Consider the following 24479-nt stretch of genomic DNA (forward strand, 5'->3'; position numbering starts at 1 on the left):
AGTCTGAGGATAATCTGAGGAGTTTGAGGATAATCTGAGGAGTTTGAGGAGTAGTTTCAGGAGTTGTCTGAGGATAATCTGAGGAGTTTGAGGAGTAGTCTGAGGAGTCTGAGGATAATCTGAGGAGGAGTTTGAGGAGTAGTCTGAGGAGTCTGAGGATAATCTGAGGAGTTTGAGGATAATCTGAGGAGTTTGAGGATAATCTGAGGAGTTTGAGGAGTAGTCTGAGGAGTTTGAGGATAATCTGAGGAGTTTGCGGAGTAGTCTGAGGAGTTTGAGGATAATCTGAGGAGTTGTCTGAGGAGTAGTTTCAGGAGTTGTCTGAGGATAATCTGAGGAGTTTGAGGATAATCTGAGGAGTAGTCTGAGGATAATCTGAGGAGGAGTCTGAGGATTAGTTTCAGGAGTTGTCTGAGGATAATTTGAGGAGTTTGAGGATAATCTGAGGAGTAGTCTGAGGATAATCTGAGGAGGAGTCTGAGGATTAGACTGAGGAGTAGTTTGAGGAGTCTGAGGAGGAGTCTGAGGATAATCTGAGGAGTAGTTTGAGGATAATCTGAGGAGGAGTCTGAGGATAATCTGAGGAGTAGTTTGAGGATAATCTGAGGAGGAGTCTGAGGATTAGACCGAGGAGTAGTTTGAGGATAATCTGAGGAGGAGTCTGAGGATAATCTGAGGAGTAGTTTCAGGAGTAGTCTGAGGACTAGTCTGAGGATAATCTGAGGAGGAGTTTGAGGATAATCTGAGGAGGGGTCTGAGGATAATCTGAGGAGGAGTCTGAGGAGTTTGAGGAATAGTCTGAGGAGTTTGAGGATAATCTGAGGAGGAGTCTGCGGATAATCTGAGGAGTAGTTTCAGGAGTAGTCTGAGGACTAGTCTGATGAGGAGGACTCTAAGGAGTAGTCTGAAGAGTAGTCTCAGGAGGAAGATCTGAGGAGGAGTCTTATGAGGAAGATCTGAGGAGTAGTCTGATGAGGAGGGGTCTAAGGAGTAGTCTGAGGATGATGAGTAATCTGATAAGGAGTAGTCTGAGGATGATCTGAGGATAACCTGATGACTAGTCTAGGAGTGGTCTAATAAAAATGTAAAATATTTTCAAAGAAAAAATTCTATGAATTTTATATTTTAATTCTTAGCATTATACTGAATAAAATAAACACAAATATCAAAATTTGAAATTGAACACGCCAAAAAATTGATAATCCACATTCAATATTTTGTAAGTGGCGTACTTTTTGAATACTCGCCATACGCCTTGGAGTTCTCAATTTTGAATTCGCCTTTATTTGGGCGACCTCAGAAAAATACGCCATTAAGAAAATATTGTATGAGATTTTAAATTTGAACACGCTCTACCTTAAGGAATTAAATTTATTAAGATATATTTATATATAATAAACGATTACTTAAAAAAAAGTATTTCATCGCTTATGTAAGTTTCAAAAAAATCACGAAAATAAAAAAATCAAGATTAAAATTTTATTTTTAATTTTTGAATTTCTCAAATGGCGAAATTTTTGGGCGAACAAAAAAAATGTACGCCCGGTCAAATGGCGTGTTTAACGCATCCCTACCCGAATCTGCAGGGATTTTAAAAAATTCTTTTTAGTAAAACTTAAGGATATTGTATCAGATATATTGGTATGGGCAAATTTAATTTTAATACAATATTCATCGAGATATTGCGCTAACGAAGCGTTCAAAATTGAGAGGGTAATCCTCCTACTCTCAAATAAACGTACATGCGGGTGCACCCTTAACATTCATTTAATTTACAATCCATTCAATTTAATTACTCGATATTTGTTAAATATACTTAATAGTAATATGCATGTCTTCTCTAAATTTCATATTATATATCTTCATTCAAAAATATTCACCTAGTGTCGAGTCATTAAGTCTCGGATTTTTGTCATGTAAATTGTCAGAATGGACCATGATTCGAATAATCCTTCTCATAATAATTCAGAAACGGACCCAGATAAGGATTCAGCTCGGGTAAATAAAAATGATATGAGAGATTCAGAAACATCTGAAAAATTGGATCCCAAATTAATCTCTAATTTGGTTACCGAAATTAATGAGGAAACGGAAAATAATGAACCGGAAATCGCTATACACACAAATTCCATACCTTCAGTTTCTCCTTTAATTAATGATAATTCTTCTAATAAAATATCTATTAAACTTGATGAAGAAAATGATCAAGAACCTAAGCATGACAATTCTGATTTGCAAAACATGCAACTTAACACAGCCAATGATAATCCAACAAATGTTTTATTGCCTAAATTTGAGGAGCCAATAACAAAAAACTTGGATGCACAACCACAAGACTCACAAAATGCTGAACCAGTCGAGCAGTTTATATTAAACCAAAATTCCCAAAATATTTCACAAGAAAATAATGAAATCCCATCAACTGAAGTAAATTCTCAAAATACCTCAACTGATTTATCTGAAAATAAACAGCAACATACTACAAATGAAGTTGATGAATTAAATCTCAAAAATATTATTGATAATTCTAAAATTATTCAAAATGAAGACATAAAAGTAGTAGATAATCAATCCTCTGATGATAAAGAATCTTCCAGATCATCCCAGTCTTCTTCAAGTTCATCTTCAAAAAATTCCAAATCTTCTCTTTCAAAACGAAGCGAAGGTCGTAATAATGCATTGCCAGTCCTTTTTATGCCATCCTCCAAAGAAAAAACTAATGAAAATTCAACTTTTTTAACTTCACTAAATTTAGGACAATCGATCCGGCCAAATAAAGAGCTGGTAAAAGATGCTTATGAGAGGTTTATAAAATACGGGGAACTCCCTTCTCCAGACCTTCGCGATGGTGTCATTCAGTATATTAATCACAAAAAAGTTGATGCTTTATGCGAAAGTGACTACGATCAAGCTGAGATGTGTGATGAGCAAATGATGGAGTTCACCAAATTGATAAATCAAGAAAACTGTGCAAGATCAAACGAAGATCGTGCGAGAATTGTTGAATTCAGGCTTAACAGACTTAATGAAGAACGTATGGAGCTAGAAAGACAATGGAATCACAAGATTGAAAGGCAACAACAAGCAAATCAAAGAAGAATTGAAAAACTTGAAGAAAAACATGAAAAAGAATTAGAAGACTTCAGAGAAAAATGGAAAAGTAATGATTATCTTAAACAGTTCAATAAATCATCTCCAAAACTTCTTCAACTGAGATATCAAGAAAAACAACTTGCAATTTCAAGAAGATACACAGATGCAAAAGAAATCAAGCGTATTGCTGATAAGTTACAAGTTGAAGAAGAGAAACAAATGCAAATTGCAATAGAAAAGAAAATTTCAATTGAATTTTCGAAATTAAATGAGAAACAACAAAAAGAAATCGAATCCGCAAATGACCATAATGATAAAATAATTACTCAGCTTCAACTACAGAAAATAAAAGACTTAAAACCATATGAACAACAATTAAAGAGCAAAAACCAAAAGAAAGCAGCTTCTGCCACAAAATTTGGTTCATCATACTACTCAATCTCACCAATGGCTGCTATTTCTACTCCTAGAACTCTTTCAAGATTTGCAAAATACAAAACATCGAAATGTTCCAACTTAAACGTCAAATCTCTTGACAATGACCAGATAAATAAGATGTCTACTGATAATTGGTCTCCTTCTCAGTCCAATCCAAGAAAAACAAGTCATTCTGTCACTAGAAAAATTTCATCCCCTAATAAATATTATTAAAAACTGTTTTTGTTTGTATGAATAAATAGATTTTTGTAATATTAGTTATTTCTAAATATGAGTTCTTTACATTTGTTTAAAACTAAGTAATATCTCATTTCATATTCAAAAATAGATTAGATTCATATATAATGTAATAGCAATATTTAACATTTGTCTAGAAATAAAATGTTTGATAGCAACAAGATCCTTATTAACAAAAGATTGATTGAATTCATAATTAAATTAATGGATAAACATCAAAAATATTGTGAAAAATTATAGAATACAACGTAATGATTTCAATCGATTTAGAAAAGGCTTTGATAAACTGCTCAATATTGAGAAAAAATTACTAACGACGATTATGAATTTTCGTTTTAAATTTTTTTATATGACTGAATTAGAACCAACAGAGAACCGTTTAGACTGGGCAAGCCACAGAACACAAGATCCTACAGGTCTTGTGAAGATACGTATCGAACTTGAAAGGATGGGTGTCACTGAGAATCAGCAACCTCAACCAGTTCAAGAGCCAGAAGCACCTAAAAATCCAGAAGAAGAGGATGCAAAGGATGGAAAGCCATTAGAAGATCTTATTGATACAAGTGAAGTCAAGATTACATGCGATATTGACTGGCAACAAAAAATATTCAGTCCAACAGAAGTTAAAAACGCTATTAATGGTACACCAATTAGCGACAATCCATCATTAGCAAATAAATATCATGATCAAATCATAAAACGCCGTCAAGAAAATGATTCATATTCAGGCAACGAAATCTTTACAAAAGTAGCAGAAGATCGTTATATTGATCCTTCTGAAATTGATACACCATTTTACAATCCAGTAGGAGAACGTGATCCAAATGAATTAGCAGAAGCAGTTCTTCAAGGTAAAGGTCATGAAGAAATGGTAGAAGTAGTCCGTCTTAATGCTCAGACTATGCATATTTTTGCATCAATTCCATGCAGAAATGGCACAGTTCATGAAGAATTACTCGGTATTATTCGTGTTTTCCCTGGAGGAAGAATAGATGTTCGCCCTCCATTCTCCAACAAATGCAATCGTGAATACAGATTCTTTACTCCATCAAGCGAAATCGTTCGTTACAGATTCAACGTTATTGAAAACGCCGTTGAATCAGAAACACCTTTCGAGCATACATTACTCTCAGATATCAAGCGCCGTCGTGCAATCTTCGAGGCCGGCCAAGCAGATTCTTCTCTTGCACAAGCACCTGATCCACCAGGAACAGTTCGCATGTTTTACAGAGGTGAAATTGCCAGAGCAATCATGGACACAGCGCCAGGAGTAGCTGTTGAATACCAGCTTCGTCTTCCTCCAGGATGGGCCAATGAAGAAACAGGTATTCCTGTTCAAGGATGCAGTCAATACTCTCTTTGTGATGAAAACGGTGTTTCCGCTATCAATTTACCAATTGATTTAGTCGCAAGAGCAGAGACACAGACAGCTCCTACATTGTACTTGACATTGCACTCATATACACCAGACGGTGCTCGCATTGTCGAAGGATATGGACAATGTGCACTTCCAATGAGTCGTGGTTGCCATGAGATTGAAGTTCCTGTTTGGAGAATAAGAGGAAGAGTTTCAGAAGAATTAAGATTGATGTTCTTGGATTCGGGTTTAGAACAGCAGGCACCTGTTGAACAGACAGAAGATGACAAATTCGGTGCTTTGACAGCAGATACTGTTTATAATAGATTCGGATTGAGAACAGTTGGTGCTGGAAAAGTTATTGTCAGATTCAATTTGGCAATGCAGTCATCTCTGTTTGGAAGAAGGCCACAGACTAATATGGCTGGAACTATGTCTATGTTAGGATCTTCTCAACCTTCTAGAATGTCAACAATCGCAAGTAGATTAACAGATAACAAATAATTTCTTATTATTATATATTTTATTTTTTATTAATGTTGCAAAATTAAATCAAATGTCATTTAAATATTGTTATACAAATATTGCTTTCTATATATGAAGTAGTTACTATACAGTTTGTACTTGAAACAAAATTTGATTAATTAATTGTTTCAAGTTGGAAATGAATGGTTGGTAATATCTATTTTCGCTACATTGCTTATTTGAATATCTTTTATATTGATTTATATGCACGGATTCTTTAGTTTCAATCTTAAATCTCTAGCAAATGATTCAAAATTGAATGATTTTAACATAAATGCTTCATTGTAATCTTCCAAGTTTGTATGATATATTCTTTAACAATCATAAAGAATATCTGACTCGTAAACTAATCTTTGTCAGAAAAATATTCAAATGAGCTATGAAATAGATTTCCTTATCGGAAAGGTTACAGGTGGGTGCATCATTGGACTCGATGGAGGTATTTGGGCATCGACACCTGGATTTTATGGATCAACGGCAGAATTTTCTCATTTCAAAGATGCGTTTGATCCACAGAGTGAAATGATCTTTAAAGGCATAGTATTTCTAGGCGAAACATATGTTGTTACAGATATTAATCCAGAATACGTCGTTGCAAAGAAAGGCGCAAATAGTTTAGTTATTGTTAAAAGGCCAACTTGCATTGTATTAGGATACAATGACGACCAAATAAAGTTTGAAACATGTTTCAATGCCGTCACAAAGTTAGCTCAATCACTTCCGGAATTAAAATAATAAATTTTGTTTTGAATACATACCATTGATTTCAATAAACTGTCGATACTATTACAGAAAGATTTTTACATTGAGTTTCTATTAATCCCAAAAATAATTTTTTATTGAAGTACTCTCATTGAGCCTAATCTCATTACTTCAAAATTCTTTTGATATAAATGACTTCTTCCTGATCTTATATCTGTATTGACCTTTATAACGAAATTCGTATTCAATAACGGAGAATGGTGTAAGTAAACACTGGCAGTAAACGGCAATGTTTATACCTATATAATCTAAAGGTAATGCGTATATTTGACTTTTAAATTTTTTCATGAGTGATCATGACATTTATCCAAATAAATTCAATGAATTACGAAGTATCTATAAATACTATATCGACTCATATAATGCATTATATCGGCTGAATACTGAAAACGAAGAAAAATTAATGTCGATTTACAAAAAGATCAAAACAAAATTGATTGATCCAGAGAATTATCTGCCCAAAAACATTATAAGAGACATTTTAAATATCAGCATGTTGCGATTATGCTATAAAAAATCATATTTATTTCTTGCTAAACTTATATATGATGATTATAATGTAGAAGAGGTTAGTAATGCTAATATTACTTTAAGGTTCCTATTTTATAAAGAATATGGCATTAAATTAGTAAAATCTGATGATTTCGAACAAGAGAAAATTAAAAATTTCGAAATTCAATCAGAAAGTACAATATACAGAGCAATCATGTATAATGACCTAGAAAAATTCATCACCATCACGGAAACAGATGGATTTGATAAAGATCAAATTCTTGATAGTCAAAACCTCTTATCTTTACTTGAATTATGTTGTCACTATGGAGCAGTAGATTGTTTCAAGTTATTAAGAACGAAATTTAACTCAGAAATAACTCCAACATGTGTACGATATTCATTTTTAGGTGGAAATCCAGAGATCACAAGTGAATGTTTGAAATACCAAAAACCAGATAAATATTGCATGAAATATTTCACACAACATTGATTTTGTTACATTCTTGATGAATGAATACGATATAGAGATCGATTTACCTCAATGTGGAGCTTATATTAATCTTGAAGCACTATTAGTTTATTTTGATCGAGCAAATGAAATTAACAGATGCTTTATTACTTCCGCTATGTTCAATATTCCATCACTTTGTGAATATTTCCTTTCACAAGGTGCAAACATCAATGAAATATATTATCATCGAACTGCTCTTCATAATGCAGCAATAAATAATAGTAAAGCAACAGTCGAGTTCCTTCTTTCCCATGGGGCCAAAATCAATAAAAAAGATATAGATGGAGGAACTCCTCTTCATCTTACAGCATTTAATAATTGTACTGAAACGGCTGAACTTCTTCTTTTACATGGCGCAAATATCAGTGAAAAAGATTATTATGGTCATACCACTCTTCATCATGCTGCAGGAAGTAATAGTAAAGAAATAGCTGAATTTTTTATTTCACATGGTGCAAATATTCATGAAATAAGTAATTGTGGAAATACTCCTCTTTATCAAGCAGCAGGAAGTAATAATAAAGAAACAATTGAACTTCTTATTTCTCATGGTGCAAATATCAATCAAAAATGTGTCTTTGGAGAAACTGCTCTTCATCATGCATCACGAAGTAATAGTAAAGAAATAGTCGAACTTCTAATTTCAAATGGTGCAAATATAAATGAAATAAGTAATTATGAAAAAACCGCGCTTCATTATGCGGCAGAAACTAATAGTAAAGAAGCAGTCGAACTTCTTATTTCAAATGGCGCAAATATCAATGTTAAAGCTAAAGATGGAAGAACACCGCTTAGTAATGCATTAGGAAATAATAGAAAAGAAACTGCTGAAGTTCTTATTTCACATGGTGCAAATATCAATGAAAAAGATAATCATGGGCGAACCGCTCTTCATCATGCATCAAAGAAAAATTATACAGAAACAGCCGAACTTCTTATTTCACATGGTGCAAATATCAGTGATAAAAATAAAGATGGATATACTGCTCTTCATTTAGCAGATAAAAATAATTGTAAAGAAACTGCAGAACTTCTTATTGCATATGGTGCAAGAATATAACGTTCTTGCATAAGATGCTTCTCTTTCTTTATAAGGATGCAAAAAGTATATTACTTTACAAATGTTGGATAAAATATCCTAAATCATTAAAAAATATTTTAAAAAAATTGAAAATATCTTATTAAAAAGTTGTTAAAATGTTAAACAATTATTGAGGAAAATAATAGCATGATTTGTTATGAGCTGAAGATTAATTCGCTCAAATTACAGTATGTATAACTTCAAGAATGAGTTAAAGAGACCAAAAGTAGAGTTGAGATCTGATCATTAGATATCGAATTTGCAAGATATTATAATTACTTAGTTAATTATTAATAATTAATTGACAGTTTAACATTTATTATAAATTCAAACCGATCAAATATATTTAATATTACCAATAGGACAGCGATATGTATAAAAAGTAAGGTGTGGATAATTCGATGGAATCTCTCCAAGCATGAAAGTGAGTTATATGGGTATAATTTGAGTCATTCATTATACGCATCTGATCTGAGATAAATGCATTCTATCTATGTGCTGATTCAAGGGAAACACCTGAAATTACAAATCTCTGAAAAGCAATATTTGAGCAATCTGATCCGAGAGCTATGTTTATTATTATCTTATACAAGTTCGTAATCTTAATTATTCATAATTATGTTATCGTGTCTTTCTGGTTTCAGTTATCCTCCTGACGTTATTTCTCAATTTGAATAGTATTCAATTTGTGAATGAACAGCGATGATGAAGCTGTTACTATAGATATAGAGGCACAGAGTCCCCCTAAATCGCCACCAAGATCTCCAAATACTAAGTCAAATAATTTAGATCCATTTAGTTTTTATTCCAAAGGAAATTCAAATGTCGACACTCCAAAAACACCTCAAAAACAGAAAAATTCTACAGAAAAGCAACCAATTACACCTACAAAACAGAGTAATGCTGATGCCAATTCAGTTCATTCACGAGATATCGAAATACCGAATGAAGATGAGGATAAAATCACGTTTGGAATTGAAGCAATCTTCATGTTACTAGGTACTAATGTTCTTTTTTCATATAATACATTCATCAACGGTCTTGATTTCTATGATACATTATTCCCAGGAAAAAATGCGCCAACAAACATTGCTAGAGCATACAATATCACGGCTTCTCTAATATATATCTTCTCTCTTCCATTTATTGAACGTTTTACGCTTGTTACGCGCTTCTATTTCTCATCAATTGGAATAACGATTATGATGTTCTTTACTTTCCTTTATTCTAACATCGGAACCCCTATATACGGAGTTATAATCGGCGCTGCTGTATTTGCAGCCCTATTTTCAGGCATTCTTTTTGGAACAACAATGGGATTTGCTGGACTCTTTGGAGCAAACTGCAGTTCGGTATGCACAGCAGGTCTTGCTTTGGGAGGATTAGTTACATCAATAGTCAGAGTTCTCTCAAAACTAATGGGAAAAGGAGAAGGATGGTTTTACTTCGGTTTTACAGTTGTTTTTAATACTTGTTCGGTAATAGCGTTCATATTATTCAAGAGAAGACCAATTGCTATAAGAAGAATCAGCCATTCTCATACTTCAACAGATTTCTTGGATAGAATGAAAAGAATTAAAGGAGTTTTCCTTAAAATATGGCCATTTGTACTTGAAGCATGCTTGTGCATGATGATTACATTGACATTGTTCCCTGGTTACGCATGTTCAATCAAATCTAAACATGGATTATCAAAAGATTGGGTCACAACACTTGTTACTTCATTTTATATGGTTGGAGATTTCTTCGGTAGACTATTTACAAGGTGGTGGGCATGGCCAAGTGCTAAATGGCTTTGGGTTCCCCACATTTCTAGATTAATTTTCTTTGTTTTGTATATTATACCTATAGAAAGTGTCTTCTTAGAAGATGATATCTTCATATATTTCGTTACTCTCGCGCTGGCATTGACTGGTGGCTTCTGGATTGGTTTGTGCATTACTTACACTGCAAAAGACGAAAAACTTGAGGAGGATGAGGTTGAACTCGCCGTATTTTGCACAAGCTTAGCATTGAATCTTGGTATATTCATTGGAAGCTGGCTTACTTACGCATTGCCAACACATTAAATTTTTTAATACTATATTTGTTTTTGAACATATATTAATTTGAAATAAAGTATTCATATTTAGAGTTTTCCTTTTATAAATTTCTTTCTTTAGCATGAATATTGAATCAAAAATATATATTTTCTATTTTTCTTTAAATACACTATACTAACTGAATAGTGTTAGATTTTATCACTTTGTTATCATGAAAATGATACATATGATCAGTGTTACCAGTAATATTTGGAGAGAGGGTCAAAGTTGCTATTTGTCACTTTTCCACAAGAATATAATGGGGAAAAAGTTATCATATAGTTGATCTCATTCACTAAGGTGAGAGATGCATGTAGTGTAATGTGATAAACAGTGGGATTGCTGCTCTAAGTCCTAGGTTCGAGATACATTGGCTTCATTTTTCTCTTTTTTATTGACGTAAACTATTCAATTTTTGTGTTATCCATTCAAATTTCAGAATTTTTTTGCAGATTTCACGCTACATTCGAAGTTACCTTTTGTAACAACCACCACCGCCTACGAAAGACGAAAGTGTGTCACGATTTCACCCGGAAATCCGACGGTTGTTTAAGAGTAAGCACTTTTGGCACCTACTCATACTAACTGAATAGTGTTAGATTTTATCACTTTGTTATCATGAAAATGATACATATGATCAGTGTTACCAGTAATATTTGTATGAAATTCTAAATAATCGCATTTTCATCTGAATTATGAAATCTATTTCAAGAAATTTTGATTATCTATAAGTTTACTTGTATAAAAATACGAAATTTAACGTGTATATATGCTACAAAATTTGGGGTATTTCCTGAATAACAATAAAATCCTGTAATTTTGGCTCACAACTTAATAATAATATTATTTAAAGTTATACGGTTTTGTCTATCAATAAATTTCGAAACGAAATCATAATGAAGAAAAAAAAAGAGAGAGATTCGATTTTATTGAGTAAAAAAGTGACAAACTCAATGAAAACTACCTTAGGTAATGATTTTCAATCCTTTCACTTAACCACTAAGGAGCCTATCATTGAATCAGATGGGTATTGCCATCCTTGTTACATAGGTGAAAATAATCAACTGTATGATAAATTCTACAGAAAAATTGTAAATCCAGTTGAATTTTCACATTCAATGAAGCAAACAAACAAAGATGTCTTCTCACATGAAGAATATGCAAAATATTTCGATCCAAGCAAAGCAGATGATACTCCAATTCCGTCACCTTTAAATTTCAAATCTTATGATGAATATAGCAAAGAGTTATCCAAGTGGTATACTAACAAAACCAAAACATATGCATCTGCGCTGCTCCCGATCCCTATTGCTGGTCAAATTTACATCCCAAGCGAACCTAAGATATTTACTCCCGAGGAGAAGCAAAATCCTTCGAGAATGAGAACATTCAAGGCTCAGCAATGGCCTCTGTTACCTAAAAACTATGCAGAAATGCTTGGATACATCGAAAATAATTCTGAAATCGATCCAGAAGCCGAATTTAAAGAGCAGTATCCAAAGAGAGAAAAGATTTACATGAAGCATCACATCAGCTCCTCGCCGCAATGGATGGAACAAAAAGTTCCTCAAGAACCGATACCAGAGTTTTATGATACATTGGAAGAATACGAAGAAGCTTACAAACGCTGGGCATCAGTTGCTGATGACATGTTTACCATCTCAATTCCTTCCGTTGAAGAAATGGAAAAAATTGCTTTAATTGACGTAGTAAAACCAACAGAAACATCTGAAATGGTACCAGCGACAGATATACCTGAAAGTCCATTGGATCCTCGCATTATAGAACTCGCGAAAAATACAAAATTAACACAATTCAAATTATTACCGATTTTAGAAGAGATTAAAGAGCCATTACCCAAGAAACAAGAATCAGAGTCCCTCGAGACATACCAAATTTTCGTTTACGGTGTAGATCCCCAAGTTTTCCTCAATGATATGATAAACTACGGTTTGTATAAGCCAACAACTTCTACATTGAGGCCATGCCATCCTGTTCATCCCCACGTATTTATTAATGGCGACAAATCATTAGCAGAGCCTCTTCTTCTGTCAAGTGCTCCAATTGACCAGAATTTCATTTCAGACATCATCAACATCTTTGTTGCCGACATTGTCGAACTCTTCTCTTACAACAAAGACGGCGTTCGTGCTTCAGAAGCATTTTTCAAGTTTTTGTCAAATGAAAAGAATTTAGAAGAATTCATTGCAAGATCAGAACTTTCGCAAAGAATCAAATACTCATCATCACAATTCTTACTTAATCTCGTTGAAAATGTTGAAGATTCACGACCTCTCACAGATCTTTTAGAAAACAACCTTACGTTACTTCGAAAATTCGTTAAACTTCTTACAGTTGCTTCTAACGAAGTCCATTTTGTCTACACAGGTCTTGACGACAGTAACTCACCATACAACCCTATTTTGAAAGGTTATCTTTTCTCCGTTATCTTCGAGATCTTCTCCAAATGTACTAATGCATCTATCTGTGACGTTTCACGTACATTATGTCAACGCTATTGTGTTGAAATTGCTAAACTTATCAACGACGCAAACATTCACAGTCGAATCACATCAGATCTCAACTCAGACACTATGAATGATGGTACACGTGCCGCACTTATGATTCTTAACCTTAGTTCACCACACGTCCACCGTATTCTTTTCAGCCATTCATTTATTTCATGGATCAACGACATGTCTAAGTTCAAGAACGGCATCATCTTCATCGAAACACTTTCATACTCTAACGCACTTGATGCCATTGCATTAATGATGCTTGGTCCACTTTGTGCTACTATTGGTTCTAAACTTAAAGACCTTACAGAGCAGACAAGTTATTGTCTTCGTCGTATCCTTTACCATCTTTTCTCTCTTTGCGAAAAAGTTCGTATCACATTCAACGGTACTAATTTAGTTGAAATCTTCGACACTCTTTCATCACTTCAGATCGAATGTCTTTCTACACTTGTTGCTCCTATTGCTAAGATCATTGTTTGCAAGTCTATGATTTCCAACTACAAAGACAACATCCAGACATTCCGCGAGACACTTCAAGCCTCAGTTACGAAACTTTGCCAGTCTGCTACCGAATCATCTAGCACACAGTTCCGTCAACAGCTTCAAGCACTTAAAATTCTTTCTATTGACACAAGTTGTGCTAAAATCATGATCAAACACGAACCATTTATGATCAAAGTATTCGAGCACTTGACAAGCAATGACATGAACACTGTGTTTCTTTCATGGGACTTCTTAGAACTTCTTTCTAAAGATTCCGAAGCATTTAAGATGCTTCCCGACAATGAAACATACGTTAACAAGATTTGTGATTTCCCATCTAAGTCCAGTTTAGTTACTGTTCGGAAACTTATTGAGTTTTCATTCAAGATCTGGAACAGCCACGATCCAACACTTACATCATCATGGAACAAAGTTATTTCGCGTGCTATCAAACTTATCTATTCATATCAACACATCTTTAAGAATGACAAGCGTATGAAAGAACTTAATGAAGAGTTCTTCAGCTACATCAGCAAATCTAAGAATCCCGACTTTAAGAACGTTAAAGAAGAGTTGAAGAAAGCAGAAGAAGACAGTCAATCATCAAAGAAGAAATAACTTTATATTTATTTATTATATATTTTATATTTTTTTATTTATTAAATTTATTTTATTTTCTTCGTCGTTTTAATTCGCATTTATTTTTATATTTGATTTTTTTAGATATCTATATGAATCTACAATGAGATATCAATGAATTGAATAACATCATAAGATTGATGTAGATTCTTTATGTGTGTGAATAAGTTCATAACTCTTTTGAATAATTCGATGCATAATAGATAGCCATGCATATGTATCTTCATTAATAGATTTGAAATTCAAATTAAGTATTGGAACAACAAAAAAAAAGTTTCATGAAAAAAAGAAAGAGAAATGTTTTTATTTAGATTTTGAATAAACAAGAAAAATAATGAAGAATACTTTATTTTTTCGTTTGTAGTTAACTTTGATTTCTTCTTTGATTTTTGTCTTTGTTTCTTCTTTTGTTTTTTCTGGAAATTCAAGTCCGACTTCTGCAAAACATAAACCAGTAGACAAATGATGATTTGTTGGAAAAACTGAACTTGCATTCTCTGTAATTGTAACAGGTCCATATTTACTAGGTTTCGAAATGTCGAAATAACATCCTTTAACTTGAATTTGATAGGGACTATTTACAGAGAAATATTCAGTTTTGATGTCATTATTATAAAAACTGCAATTAATGATATCGAGATTATAATAACTCCAAATAAAATAATAGCATTTGTTTTCGAAGTAATTACAAAAAAGAATTTTAAATTCTTTAACTGAAGATAATCCATTATGTAATGCTTCATAGGAACTTGTAGCTGTGGATGTGCAGTTTGAAAATGTTGAATAAGTTAAATTTGAGTTAGATCTACAATAAACACGGTAGAAATTTATATAAAATATATTTGAATTTGAAATATTGATTGATTTCATATTTATTTCACCATTTTTCAAATAAATATTACTATATCCTCTTGATTTTACAGAACTACTTGAAGAAATTGTTGAATCAAGGAGATAATTCTTATATGGTGATGTAGATGAAACGGTAACATGACAGTAAACACCTGAATTTGGTGTTTTAGAGCCATAACTGCAGATTCGGTCTTGAATACACTCACTTGTAGAAGAGTTTATGTATAAAGACCCACCATTGTCGCTTGTGTGCTCACATTGGTCAAATGAACTCGTGTCAATGAGGAAATTGAGTTTGGTGCTTGTAGAAGTCGAGATACGAATGGCACCTGTAGATTTAAGGAAAATAAAGAAGCAAAGACTGATGTAGTAGCTATTTGATGGGCTGATATCGAGTTGTTTGGTTTCGTTTCTGTATGGTGTGTAACTGATTGAAGAATTGAAGAAATCATTCCACTCTTCGTGTGAAATGGAGAGAAATATATTCGATATATGAAGAGATTGGGTGTTAACAACATCATTTCAATAATATTCATTTTGATATAGAAAGTAAATGGTAGGATTTGAAAACTTCTTTTATTTTTATAAAAAAAAGTTACAACTTCAAAATGATTCCAAACAATAATGATCAATCAATGAATCAAACAATTCAAAATGTTCAAAACGGAAATATTCAAGCCGGAGAGAATGTACAGCAGCAAAATCTAACAGAAGCTCAACTTACAGAAATTTTGCGACAACCAATTCAACAATTAGTGACGTTTTTTAATACAGCTTATTTTGGAAATGCATCTTCAGTCAAAATATCATGGTTTCTCCTATCATTATACCTCGAAAACCTTGTTGCCTACAATTTATTTGAACATTCATTAATCACAATCACAGCAACACAGCACAGACCTACTCTTTTATCTCTTTTGCATCCATTTAAAGTATATTCATCACAAGGAAAATTTATCAAAAGATCTGATTTTCCCTCTATTGCAAAAGAAGCTCAGCTCCCTATTCCTATTGCTCAGATCATCATTGTTGGTCAGATCTTTTTCACAAGCATTGAATCAGTCGAAAGTTTCCTTAAATCTTTAAAATTATTTTCAAGGTCATTAATTTCCGAAAAACAAGTTCTCGAGTGGTGTTCATCATTATTACCAAATCTATCGAAGTTCTTGTACTACTCAATTGTCGACGAGCGAAGAGAAAGTTTAGATCCATTTAATTTGCAACAATTTTTTGTTTCTCTCCCTCAGAAGATGAAAATACTTGCATATTCACCTAATCTGCAAACAGCGTTTTCCAAATTCACCAAAGAGAAAACGATATCAATATACGAAGACCTTTTAGAGTACTCATCTTCATCTCCAGAAGATCGTGTTTCCGAAATCAAGCTAGAGATCTTAGACGTTCGTAGTTTTTCATATTATACAGCATACGTTGACAATTTGACGTTTGTTGATGTTCCTTCCAAGTCAATGACAACAATTTGCAAATCTCTTTATGGAACAGATGAATCTCCACTATTTGGAACAAAATTATTTGGCGAAAGATGCAAACAAGTTGGTAAGAAAGAACATGCCCGTTATTTGGAGCAATTTTCTACTCATTTGATGATAACAGATAAATTTGATTGTGAATATCGATCTACATACATCAAAATGAATAGCTGCAAGACATTAGAACGAACTCTATTCTACTTCGGCTTCCAAACAGAAATTTTCCAAGAATTTTCGGAGATTTTATCTCAATTAACAACTTTTTCTGAAAGTATTGATGAAATAACTACAGAAATTAAGAGGATAATGTTGTTTAAAGATGAAACAGTGTATTCTTCCATTAGATTTGCTACTTTATACATTTTATTGTTAGAACTTTACAAAATTGTAAAAGAAGACACAGCTACGAATATGAATAAACTAATCATGGCCATGAAAACCGAAAAGCCTCCGTTTTCTTCATATGGAGACTCACTTTTAGCAAATGCCGATGTTCTTGTTATGGGAATCATGAGATCGGTGAAGCACTTCCAAGAAAAGTTCAATAATTATGGTTCTGCTTGTCAAACCCTCAAAAATAGAATGATTGCAAAAATTCAAATTAAAAATAAGAATATTAAGATTTCTCTTGTTGAAAATTTAATTGTTGATACTAATACTAAATAAATGTTTGATATTTATCTATCTTATCTTAAATTATTTTTTTCTCTTAAATATTATCCTTAATTAGGACTTTAAATATATAAACATGAAGTGTCTAGGCAACACATTCAATAAAAAGTGTATTTATATAAATAAGATTTATGCTAAATTCAGATTTAAAAAAATCCAAGTGAAAGCATATCATTTAATCATATGAATGATATTGAGATAGTCCAATATACTTAAAGAGAATAAAATGATGTATAATATATTGTCAAATTCCACTAACTGGAGCGTATATGTTTTTCATTTCAAAATATTGCAATTGAGATGTTTTATATGTAACAAATCAATTATAATCATGTTAGTTAGTATATGTACCAATGCAGATTCTTCAAATAACAAATGATCAGCATCAGGTAAAGATTTGAATAATTTCATCGGATTTACAAAAGTGACTGTCAGAAGAAATTTGTCAAAATGATCTACGGATTTTTCGTCATTAATGAGAACGGAGACATCCGCCTTGCCCGTGCTTATGTCGAAATGAGCCAAGAAACAAGAAATCGCCTCGCCCACGAAGTTTTCAGAATGGTTTCTACACGTGCTTCAAATCTTTGCAACATTCTTCCAGGAGATGGCATCACAAGCTACGAATTCCAACGCAAAGTCTTTATAGTTTATTGTGCTTATGCTTCTCTCTTCGTCATTACAGTTGTTGACGAATGTGAAAATCCATTAGCTATGTTGGACATTATTCACACATTTGTCGAAGTCCTTAACGGCTGCTTCAAGGATGTTTCTGAAGTACAGTTAGCATTCAACCCAGATAAAGCTTTACAAGTACTTGATTCGCTTATTAACGGTGGCCTGATCTTTGAAACACAGACAGATGTTGCTTTATCTCGCCTTGCAGAAGAGAATGCACAGGATAAGCGTTTTGGCATTAAAATGAATATCCCTGCAAAATAAATTTTATTACAATCTAATCTTCAAAATTAACTATACCATTATCTATCTATTGTAATAAAATAAACAATTTACAGTTCTCTCATATCTAAATATTTAATATTTTCATGATATCAAAATATCACGAATTAAATAATATTTTTTTAATGAAACATATGACTAAATGGTAACTTTATATAGAATAGACTGCTAATTTATGAAATGATAGCAATATGATGTCAATTTGGATGAAATGGCGGAATCACCAATAAAAAATTGGCAAATTATCATCAATACTGAATACCTATAAAATATATTGCATATATAGATTATATGTTGTATCAAAATCATTAAATTTATTATTTATCACTAAATTTTATTATGAAGATTCTTAAATGAAAGTTAAATCATCTATTTCTTTAATTGATATACTTATACACATCAATTTTCCATAGTATACTAATAGAACAATACATATTTATGGTAATAAATAATAAATTATTTGTTTATTTAACATAAATAATAAAAAAATTACTTTGAAATGAAATCATTGAATCTCGCCATCTTTGATTCATCATCAGCGAAATCCTGTGTTACGAATTTGATCAATTCCTTATCTGCCTTCACTTCATCCTTCAAAATCTTCGACATTTTCTCGAAATCGCCAGAATTCAAATCCAATTCAGAAATTTCGTCATTTTCCATCGAAATTATCTGAGCGAATGTTTCGAGTGTGTAGTTCTTTATTTCCGCGAATCTCTTTCCAGCGCCAAACATCTCTATAATAGCAGAAATTAGTGGAGGAATGTGAGGATCGTCAGAAGTAATTGTCAACAAATCCATGAGGTTGTGAATCAATGTTTTACTGACTTTCAATGATTTGTCAGTCAAATAACAAGTGAAAACAAAGAGAGCGAGAGCAACAACAGCTTCCTCTTCTTGTGATTCGCCGCCTTCGTCATCTTCTTCTTCATCTTCGTTGTCTGCAACATCTCTGACCATTTCCGAAACTTTTTTGAAGATTTGCTTGGTATCGAACGAATTCTTATCGCGTTTATATGAAACACGAAGGAGATCCGAAAACGCGATAACGTTCTTTGTGTCCTCTATCGTTGTTGTCATGAACATTTGGTAAATCTTCTTTGCGCACTGCTTGAGAAGGTCGTCAGTGATCAATTCCTTCTCTATTGCAGCACTGATGCAGTCGGAAACATAAGGAGAGGCTGCTTTGGATGGTTTGTTGGAGGAAAGCAATAATGAGGAAAATTTCGGTCCAAGTTTGGAAGCTTTGCCTAATCTGATGCAGGAACTGATGAATTTGAACGCTTGAACACATACTGGCATAGATTGTTGGGGTGGTGTCCTCTCTAATGCGTTTGCTTTGCCATCAATTAAATCTGAGATCAAAGGAGAGACTTGGGATTCAGTAATACCTTGGTTTGAGGCTAATGATGTAACTTGCTTCAATATTGTCTCGAAACTTTCAAAGGAAATGACTTTTCTGGAGAAATTTGCAATAATTGCAAAGGAATCCAAGGCTTGTTGAGAAGTTAATGATCTAGCAATGCGACCAATGACTCTGGCAGCAAGGATTTGTGTCTCTTCTGTATCAGATTTAAGGTTTTCGAATCCGAAATCGAAAACAGGAGTAACAAGAGCTTTTCTAACAGGTCTGGCGATGGCTGCGATGTTTTCTGCGCATTCTAAACGCTTTGCAAGGGGTCCAACCTCTGGTTTCTTCGCTCCATGCAATAATAATCTGAGACGTTGGGCCAAACGACCTGTTGGAGCTAAATTACTGTTCTCAAATGAGCTCCTGATGAAACTTGCTATGGCTGGAAACAGCGGATATGTCTTTCCATCGAGGAATTTGTAAATTTTTGTTCTGACGTCTTTCTTTTGATCTTTGATAAGGGATGATGAGAGGTTAACGATGTCTGCGAGTGTGAATATGCAGCCCTCGAGGATTTCGTTGCTTGGTGAAGCCTTTAATGCAGAAATTGTAAAATCTCTGATTGGTTTTACATTAACTAAGCTGTCATCATCCTCGTTATCTTCATCTTCATCATCTGGGATGTCTTCTTCTGCTGTATTTTCTTTAATTGGGTCTTCATCGAATTCTTCTTCTTCTAAATCATCATCACTGCTATCCATGTCAACATTGGAGTTTACCATGACTCGTAATGACTCAAAGAATACAGGAAGTAATGTTGGTTGGTTGAAATTCGAAAATTCGCGAATAAATAACCTTGTTACGGAGTCACTGTTGAATATTCCGTTGTCACACATGGACTTGAATGCAACAGCAGCGTATTTACGTATTTCTTCGTTGTCATCGTACATTTCTGAAATCAAAATTTTCAAAATAAGCTTTGGATCAACGTTTTCCTCAGTATTTCCCAGATTCTGGCCAAGTTTGTCTAAGACAAATAGGCCTGCAATTGTATCAAGAGTCGATCCTTCGAAAGCTTTTTGAATTATTTCGATTAAATCTACTGTTTTGCCAATAGCTGGTACGATAATCTTAATGAATGAGCCGAGGACAACTAATGGTCCACTCTTCTTTCTATCGCCGATATTTTCTTTGATTGATTTGAAGATTTCTTCGATTGTTTCATTTGACATGTTTGTTGAGACAATTTCATCGAATATTTTGATCATGGCATGAGGAATATCTCTCTTCTTGTCGATTAATCGCTCTGATAATCTTATCATTCCAACAACAACTTTTATCGTGTTTTCTTTATTCAAGAAAGGAAGTAAACGGACTAAAGGTGTCATTGATTTCTTCCTTTCCTCGGAAGGCTTGTTATGATCAGTAAACTTTGTAATTAATTTAGTAACGCAATCTGGATTGACATCTTGGAACTCAGAATCGTATTCCGCGATAGTAGATAAGTATGGATAAAAGCTTGCGAGTGTTTCGACGTCATTTGTGGCAATATTTACCAAAAATTCCCACAAATTATTAAAATCGATATCAAACCCTTCATCATCATTCTGATGCTCTTGATAAAACTTCGATGCATCAATTAATGTTTGGAGAATCTCCTCTTTATTTGTCATGGTAAGAAATTGTAAAGTTCTGAATCTAATAAATCTGAAATTTGAACCACATGCGAGGAAAATGAAATAAATCCTTAATTAATACGTATGGTTAAGGAAGTCAATTTGGAAAATTGTTTTCACTTTAGGAGAATATAATTTTCCTTTTGGAAAATTTAAAAAGTGAGACGCGCAGGATTCGAACTTTTTTAAAAGTTGATTTAAATATATTCTAGTGTGGAATATAAGGATAATATCATATTTAAAATAAGAATATACTAGTTTGGGTGGTATAATTTTTGCGATAAATTTGAGAATATGTACGTTTAGGGCATGAAAAGTGTCAATTCGCTCAGCGAAAGCTGAGCTAGCTTCGTTCTCGAAAGAATAAGGAAGGAGTGAAGGAGAATGATACAGAAGTTGACACATTCATATCATTTCAACAAATTTTGATCAAATTGAAATTCAATAAAATTCAATTCATATCCTTCAGTCAGTACATTGATATCCTTCTGCATCACAATGATAACTCGGGCATCAATAGTTCTACAACTAACTCAGAAAAAACAAGATTATTACTTCCTGCTTACAGCTTTTAAAAAGTTTCGATGATAAAAATCACTCTACTCTTGTTTATCGACATATGGTGATAGTAGGTAAACATATTCTTATCGATATTAATAAAAATATTTGTACGAAAATCTTATCCAATTAGAGAGTTATTCATAAAGTATATGATAATTATAATTACTTTATCTTTGTTTTATCTTTGAATAAACAATTTAATTTAAATTGCATAATATTTTTTGGTTGAAAGACAGGAAACTTAGTTGAGTTTGAATTATTTTTATCGTTTAATTTATCGTATCAGTGAGTGATCCAGATATTTAAGATATTTACAAAAAAATTATTAATTTGATTAACAAATTTTAATCAAAATAACAAAAATCTATTTGATAGCTGTAAACAAACAATAATTTTTATTTCAAGCAAAATCACTTATTTTCATCTAAACGTATAAAATTGTCAATTTTATGAAAATAAATTGAAAATCTCATGAAATGTAAAGGAGAGTAATATTTTTCAATTTTCTTTTTTTCTTTGTCTCAAATATTTTCTGTTGGGAATTTTCTTGTTATCAAAAAATAATTTTAATATTTGTTTATTTTATTACATACAATAAAATTTTAAAAACTCTATTTCTTCTCAAGAAAATTTTTTCCTTCATATGAAGAAACATTTTGTTCTCCATTTGATACTGAGTCTAAATCTCGATTTTTGAATTTTCTTCTTTCCAAATTTCTTTTTTCCAAATTAGAAGTTTAATTCAAATTTTCAATAGTTTATTTATTTTCTCAAACCGTCTCAGATTTTCTCACTTTTTAGGGATTTTCTCTCAAAATATACAAAAATAGTAATATCAATACATGTGTCTAATATACTTTAAAACCATTGTGACAAAATTCAAAAACGAAGAGTTCTTCTCTCCAAATTTTTTTCAAAATCAAAAAAATGAGATAAAAAAGTACGTTTGGAAAATTCATTTTTAGAATTTTAGGAATTTTCTCACTTTTCTTCCAAATTGACATCCTTACGTATGGTACACGAATTCTTCAAATATCATTGAAGTTTAAGAGTACATTATCGAAATCATATTTTAGGTCTCCATTTCAATTTATTGTATGTATACTATGAAATTTTAAGAATAAAATACGATATGGAGACCAAAATAAGGAATATTACTACTGAATAGCGAACCTTTATCGAATTTTGTTTTAATAAAAAGTATATACTTTGATGAGATAAATATCCAAAATATAACATTTTAATGAGCAGTGGCTAAAAAAATAATTTCAAAAATTGGGATTCGATAGGTTTAAAAAGTAATATATAGAAAAAGAAAGAACAGAAACTATTTATATAAGTGATGATTCCATAATAAGAGCTGTAGCAGCAGACAATTTCTGCTTCAACGCGTCTGCAGAAAAATCATTTCCACTTCCAAGGTCAGCGCAAAGGACTTTGAAAGCTGATAACACGTAATCAGCGAATTTCATTCGAGAACCGTCTTGAGACAACATTTCTAATTCAAGATCGTCTCCGTGGGTATTTATTCCATTTATAGTGGATATCATTGAAGCACGTTCCTTGCAGATCAATGCTTCTTCCTCCTTTTGGTCTGTCGGGGCTCTCAAAATTTTCATTTTGATGTCAGAAATATTTTCTTGTCCTTCTGCTGCAGCATTTTGAAGATTGAGCAGCTCAATGGCATTTGCATTAATTCTCTTATCTAAACTGTATGATTTCTCCTTTAGTTTGTTCAATGCTCTCTGCATTTGTTTGTATTTAACATAATTCTCGGCTCTCGCTATCAAAATGTCGGCATTATCTTCTAATTGTGCCAGACGATCAGCGACGTTAACAACACTAATGCGCCTTACAAATTTTTCGTATGAAATAATGTCAACTAAAGTTATTTCATCATTTTCGATTTTGACAACTTTGTTGGGGTAAGAAAATCCGTAGACAAGTGGTTTGTATACTTCTGGTATGTTTTCTTGATTGTAAGCTGTATCGGCTTCGATTTCGGTCATTTTTGGTGATTTATCAAATTTCCATTTGAAAACTTTGATTTCGAATTTGTCTTTAGCATTAATTTTGTCTTGAGTAATTTCGGAAACTGATCTTGGATACTTTGTTTTTTGAGAGTGTTTCACAATATGATACGCTGCGAGAACTGTGTTCAAGATTTTTTCATCTGATTGGTAAATATGAAGTGTCCACTTTGGAATGGTGAGTTTTACACAGCCAGATTCTGTAGAAATTTTTGATTTTTTGATAGCATAATTCTTTTTTTGATTTTCTAACGTAATTTCAACTGAGGGTCCCTCTTCAAGAAATGCAACAGATCCACTGTCGTCATTTATTCCTGAGTTTTCTTCTTTATTTTTTTCAAAATATAATTTGCATTGATTTAGAGTATAAATTGGAGATTTTTGAATAGTAACTGGTGCAGAAGTACTTGTTTTAGGACTTGTATGAGGTATTGAAGGAAGGTTTAAAGGGTTGACTGTCATTGGAAAAGAAGGGAGGAAATCCATTTTGAAAAATGAACTTTTTACGAGCAAATATCTTACATATCCATACGTTGGAAGTTACCACCACAATAGCATGCCTGATAAGCAAGAAAAATATGAGAAAAAAATTATATAGTTTTGTTCCTCATTAATTCATATAATTTTAGATGATTTGAATGCATTTTATACTAATATTTTTAATAT

The 24479-nt window shown here is 32.6% G+C and overlaps 12 protein-coding genes across 12 annotated transcripts; 9 read left to right on the forward strand and 3 right to left on the reverse strand.

Annotated features, from left to right (window-relative positions):
* Window positions 1–1929: 1929 nt before the first annotated feature.
* Window positions 1930–3748, forward strand: TVAGG3_0174410 (uncharacterized protein; the record flags this gene model as incomplete). Its single annotated transcript, XM_001582194.1, has 1 exon — window positions 1930–3744. The coding sequence occupies one exon, from the start codon at window positions 1930–1932 to the stop codon at window positions 3742–3744; it is 1815 nt and encodes a 604-aa protein (XP_001582244.1).
* Window positions 3749–3800: 52 nt separating this feature from the next.
* TVAGG3_0174420 (smoothened signaling pathway protein) lies at window positions 3801–5958 on the forward strand (the record flags this gene model as incomplete). The annotated part of the gene is made up of 1 exon (XM_001582195.1): window positions 4118–5629. One exon carries the CDS (start codon window positions 4118–4120, stop codon window positions 5627–5629), a length of 1512 nt encoding a protein of 503 aa, XP_001582245.1.
* A 64-nt stretch (window positions 5959–6022) lies between these two features.
* On the forward strand, window positions 6023–6677 carry TVAGG3_0174430 (profilin (actin-binding protein) family; the record flags this gene model as incomplete). Its single annotated transcript, XM_001582196.2, has 1 exon — window positions 6023–6385. The coding sequence occupies one exon, from the start codon at window positions 6023–6025 to the stop codon at window positions 6383–6385; it is 363 nt and encodes a 120-aa protein (XP_001582246.1).
* A 21-nt stretch (window positions 6678–6698) lies between these two features.
* On the forward strand, window positions 6699–7397 carry TVAGG3_0174440 (protein of unknown function (DUF3447); the record flags this gene model as incomplete). The annotated part of the gene is made up of 1 exon (XM_001582197.1): window positions 6699–7397. One exon carries the CDS (start codon window positions 6699–6701, stop codon window positions 7395–7397), a length of 699 nt encoding a protein of 232 aa, XP_001582247.1.
* Window positions 7398–7413: 16 nt separating this feature from the next.
* TVAGG3_0174450 (cyclin-dependent kinase inhibitor 2C-related family) lies at window positions 7414–8478 on the forward strand (the record flags this gene model as incomplete). The annotated part of the gene is made up of 1 exon (XM_001582198.1): window positions 7414–8478. One exon carries the CDS (start codon window positions 7414–7416, stop codon window positions 8476–8478), a length of 1065 nt encoding a protein of 354 aa, XP_001582248.1.
* A 660-nt stretch (window positions 8479–9138) lies between these two features.
* On the forward strand, window positions 9139–10575 carry TVAGG3_0174460 (nucleoside transmembrane transporter protein; the record flags this gene model as incomplete). The annotated part of the gene is made up of 1 exon (XM_001582199.1): window positions 9192–10568. The coding sequence occupies one exon, from the start codon at window positions 9192–9194 to the stop codon at window positions 10566–10568; it is 1377 nt and encodes a 458-aa protein (XP_001582249.1).
* A 948-nt stretch (window positions 10576–11523) lies between these two features.
* Window positions 11524–14267, forward strand: TVAGG3_0174470 (SCA1 complex scaffold protein SCAA family; the record flags this gene model as incomplete). The annotated part of the gene is made up of 1 exon (XM_001582200.1): window positions 11699–14200. The coding sequence occupies one exon, from the start codon at window positions 11699–11701 to the stop codon at window positions 14198–14200; it is 2502 nt and encodes an 833-aa protein (XP_001582250.1).
* Window positions 14268–15291: 1024 nt separating this feature from the next.
* Window positions 15292–15525, reverse strand: TVAGG3_0174480 (uncharacterized protein; the record flags this gene model as incomplete). The annotated part of the gene is made up of 1 exon (XM_001582201.1): window positions 15292–15525. One exon carries the CDS (start codon window positions 15523–15525, stop codon window positions 15292–15294), a length of 234 nt encoding a protein of 77 aa, XP_001582251.1.
* Window positions 15526–15681: 156 nt separating this feature from the next.
* Window positions 15682–17229, forward strand: TVAGG3_0174490 (uncharacterized protein; the record flags this gene model as incomplete). The annotated part of the gene is made up of 1 exon (XM_001582202.1): window positions 15682–17229. The coding sequence occupies one exon, from the start codon at window positions 15682–15684 to the stop codon at window positions 17227–17229; it is 1548 nt and encodes a 515-aa protein (XP_001582252.1).
* Window positions 17230–17681: 452 nt separating this feature from the next.
* On the forward strand, window positions 17682–18260 carry TVAGG3_0174500 (protein transport; the record flags this gene model as incomplete). Its single annotated transcript, XM_001582203.1, has 1 exon — window positions 17686–18177. The coding sequence occupies one exon, from the start codon at window positions 17686–17688 to the stop codon at window positions 18175–18177; it is 492 nt and encodes a 163-aa protein (XP_001582253.1).
* Window positions 18261–18635: 375 nt separating this feature from the next.
* On the reverse strand, window positions 18636–21219 carry TVAGG3_0174510 (armadillo (ARM) repeat-containing protein family; the record flags this gene model as incomplete). The annotated part of the gene is made up of 1 exon (XM_001582204.2): window positions 18685–21219. One exon carries the CDS (start codon window positions 21217–21219, stop codon window positions 18685–18687), a length of 2535 nt encoding a protein of 844 aa, XP_001582254.1.
* A 1841-nt stretch (window positions 21220–23060) lies between these two features.
* TVAGG3_0174520 (uncharacterized protein) lies at window positions 23061–24416 on the reverse strand (the record flags this gene model as incomplete). The annotated part of the gene is made up of 1 exon (XM_001582205.1): window positions 23115–24299. One exon carries the CDS (start codon window positions 24297–24299, stop codon window positions 23115–23117), a length of 1185 nt encoding a protein of 394 aa, XP_001582255.1.
* Between the last annotated feature and the right edge of the window lie 63 nt (window positions 24417–24479).

Source organism: Trichomonas vaginalis, chromosome IV (genome assembly GCF_026262505.1).
Source record: "Trichomonas vaginalis G3 chromosome IV, whole genome shotgun sequence".
In the NCBI taxonomy this organism is placed as follows: domain Eukaryota; phylum Parabasalia; order Trichomonadida; family Trichomonadidae; genus Trichomonas; species Trichomonas vaginalis.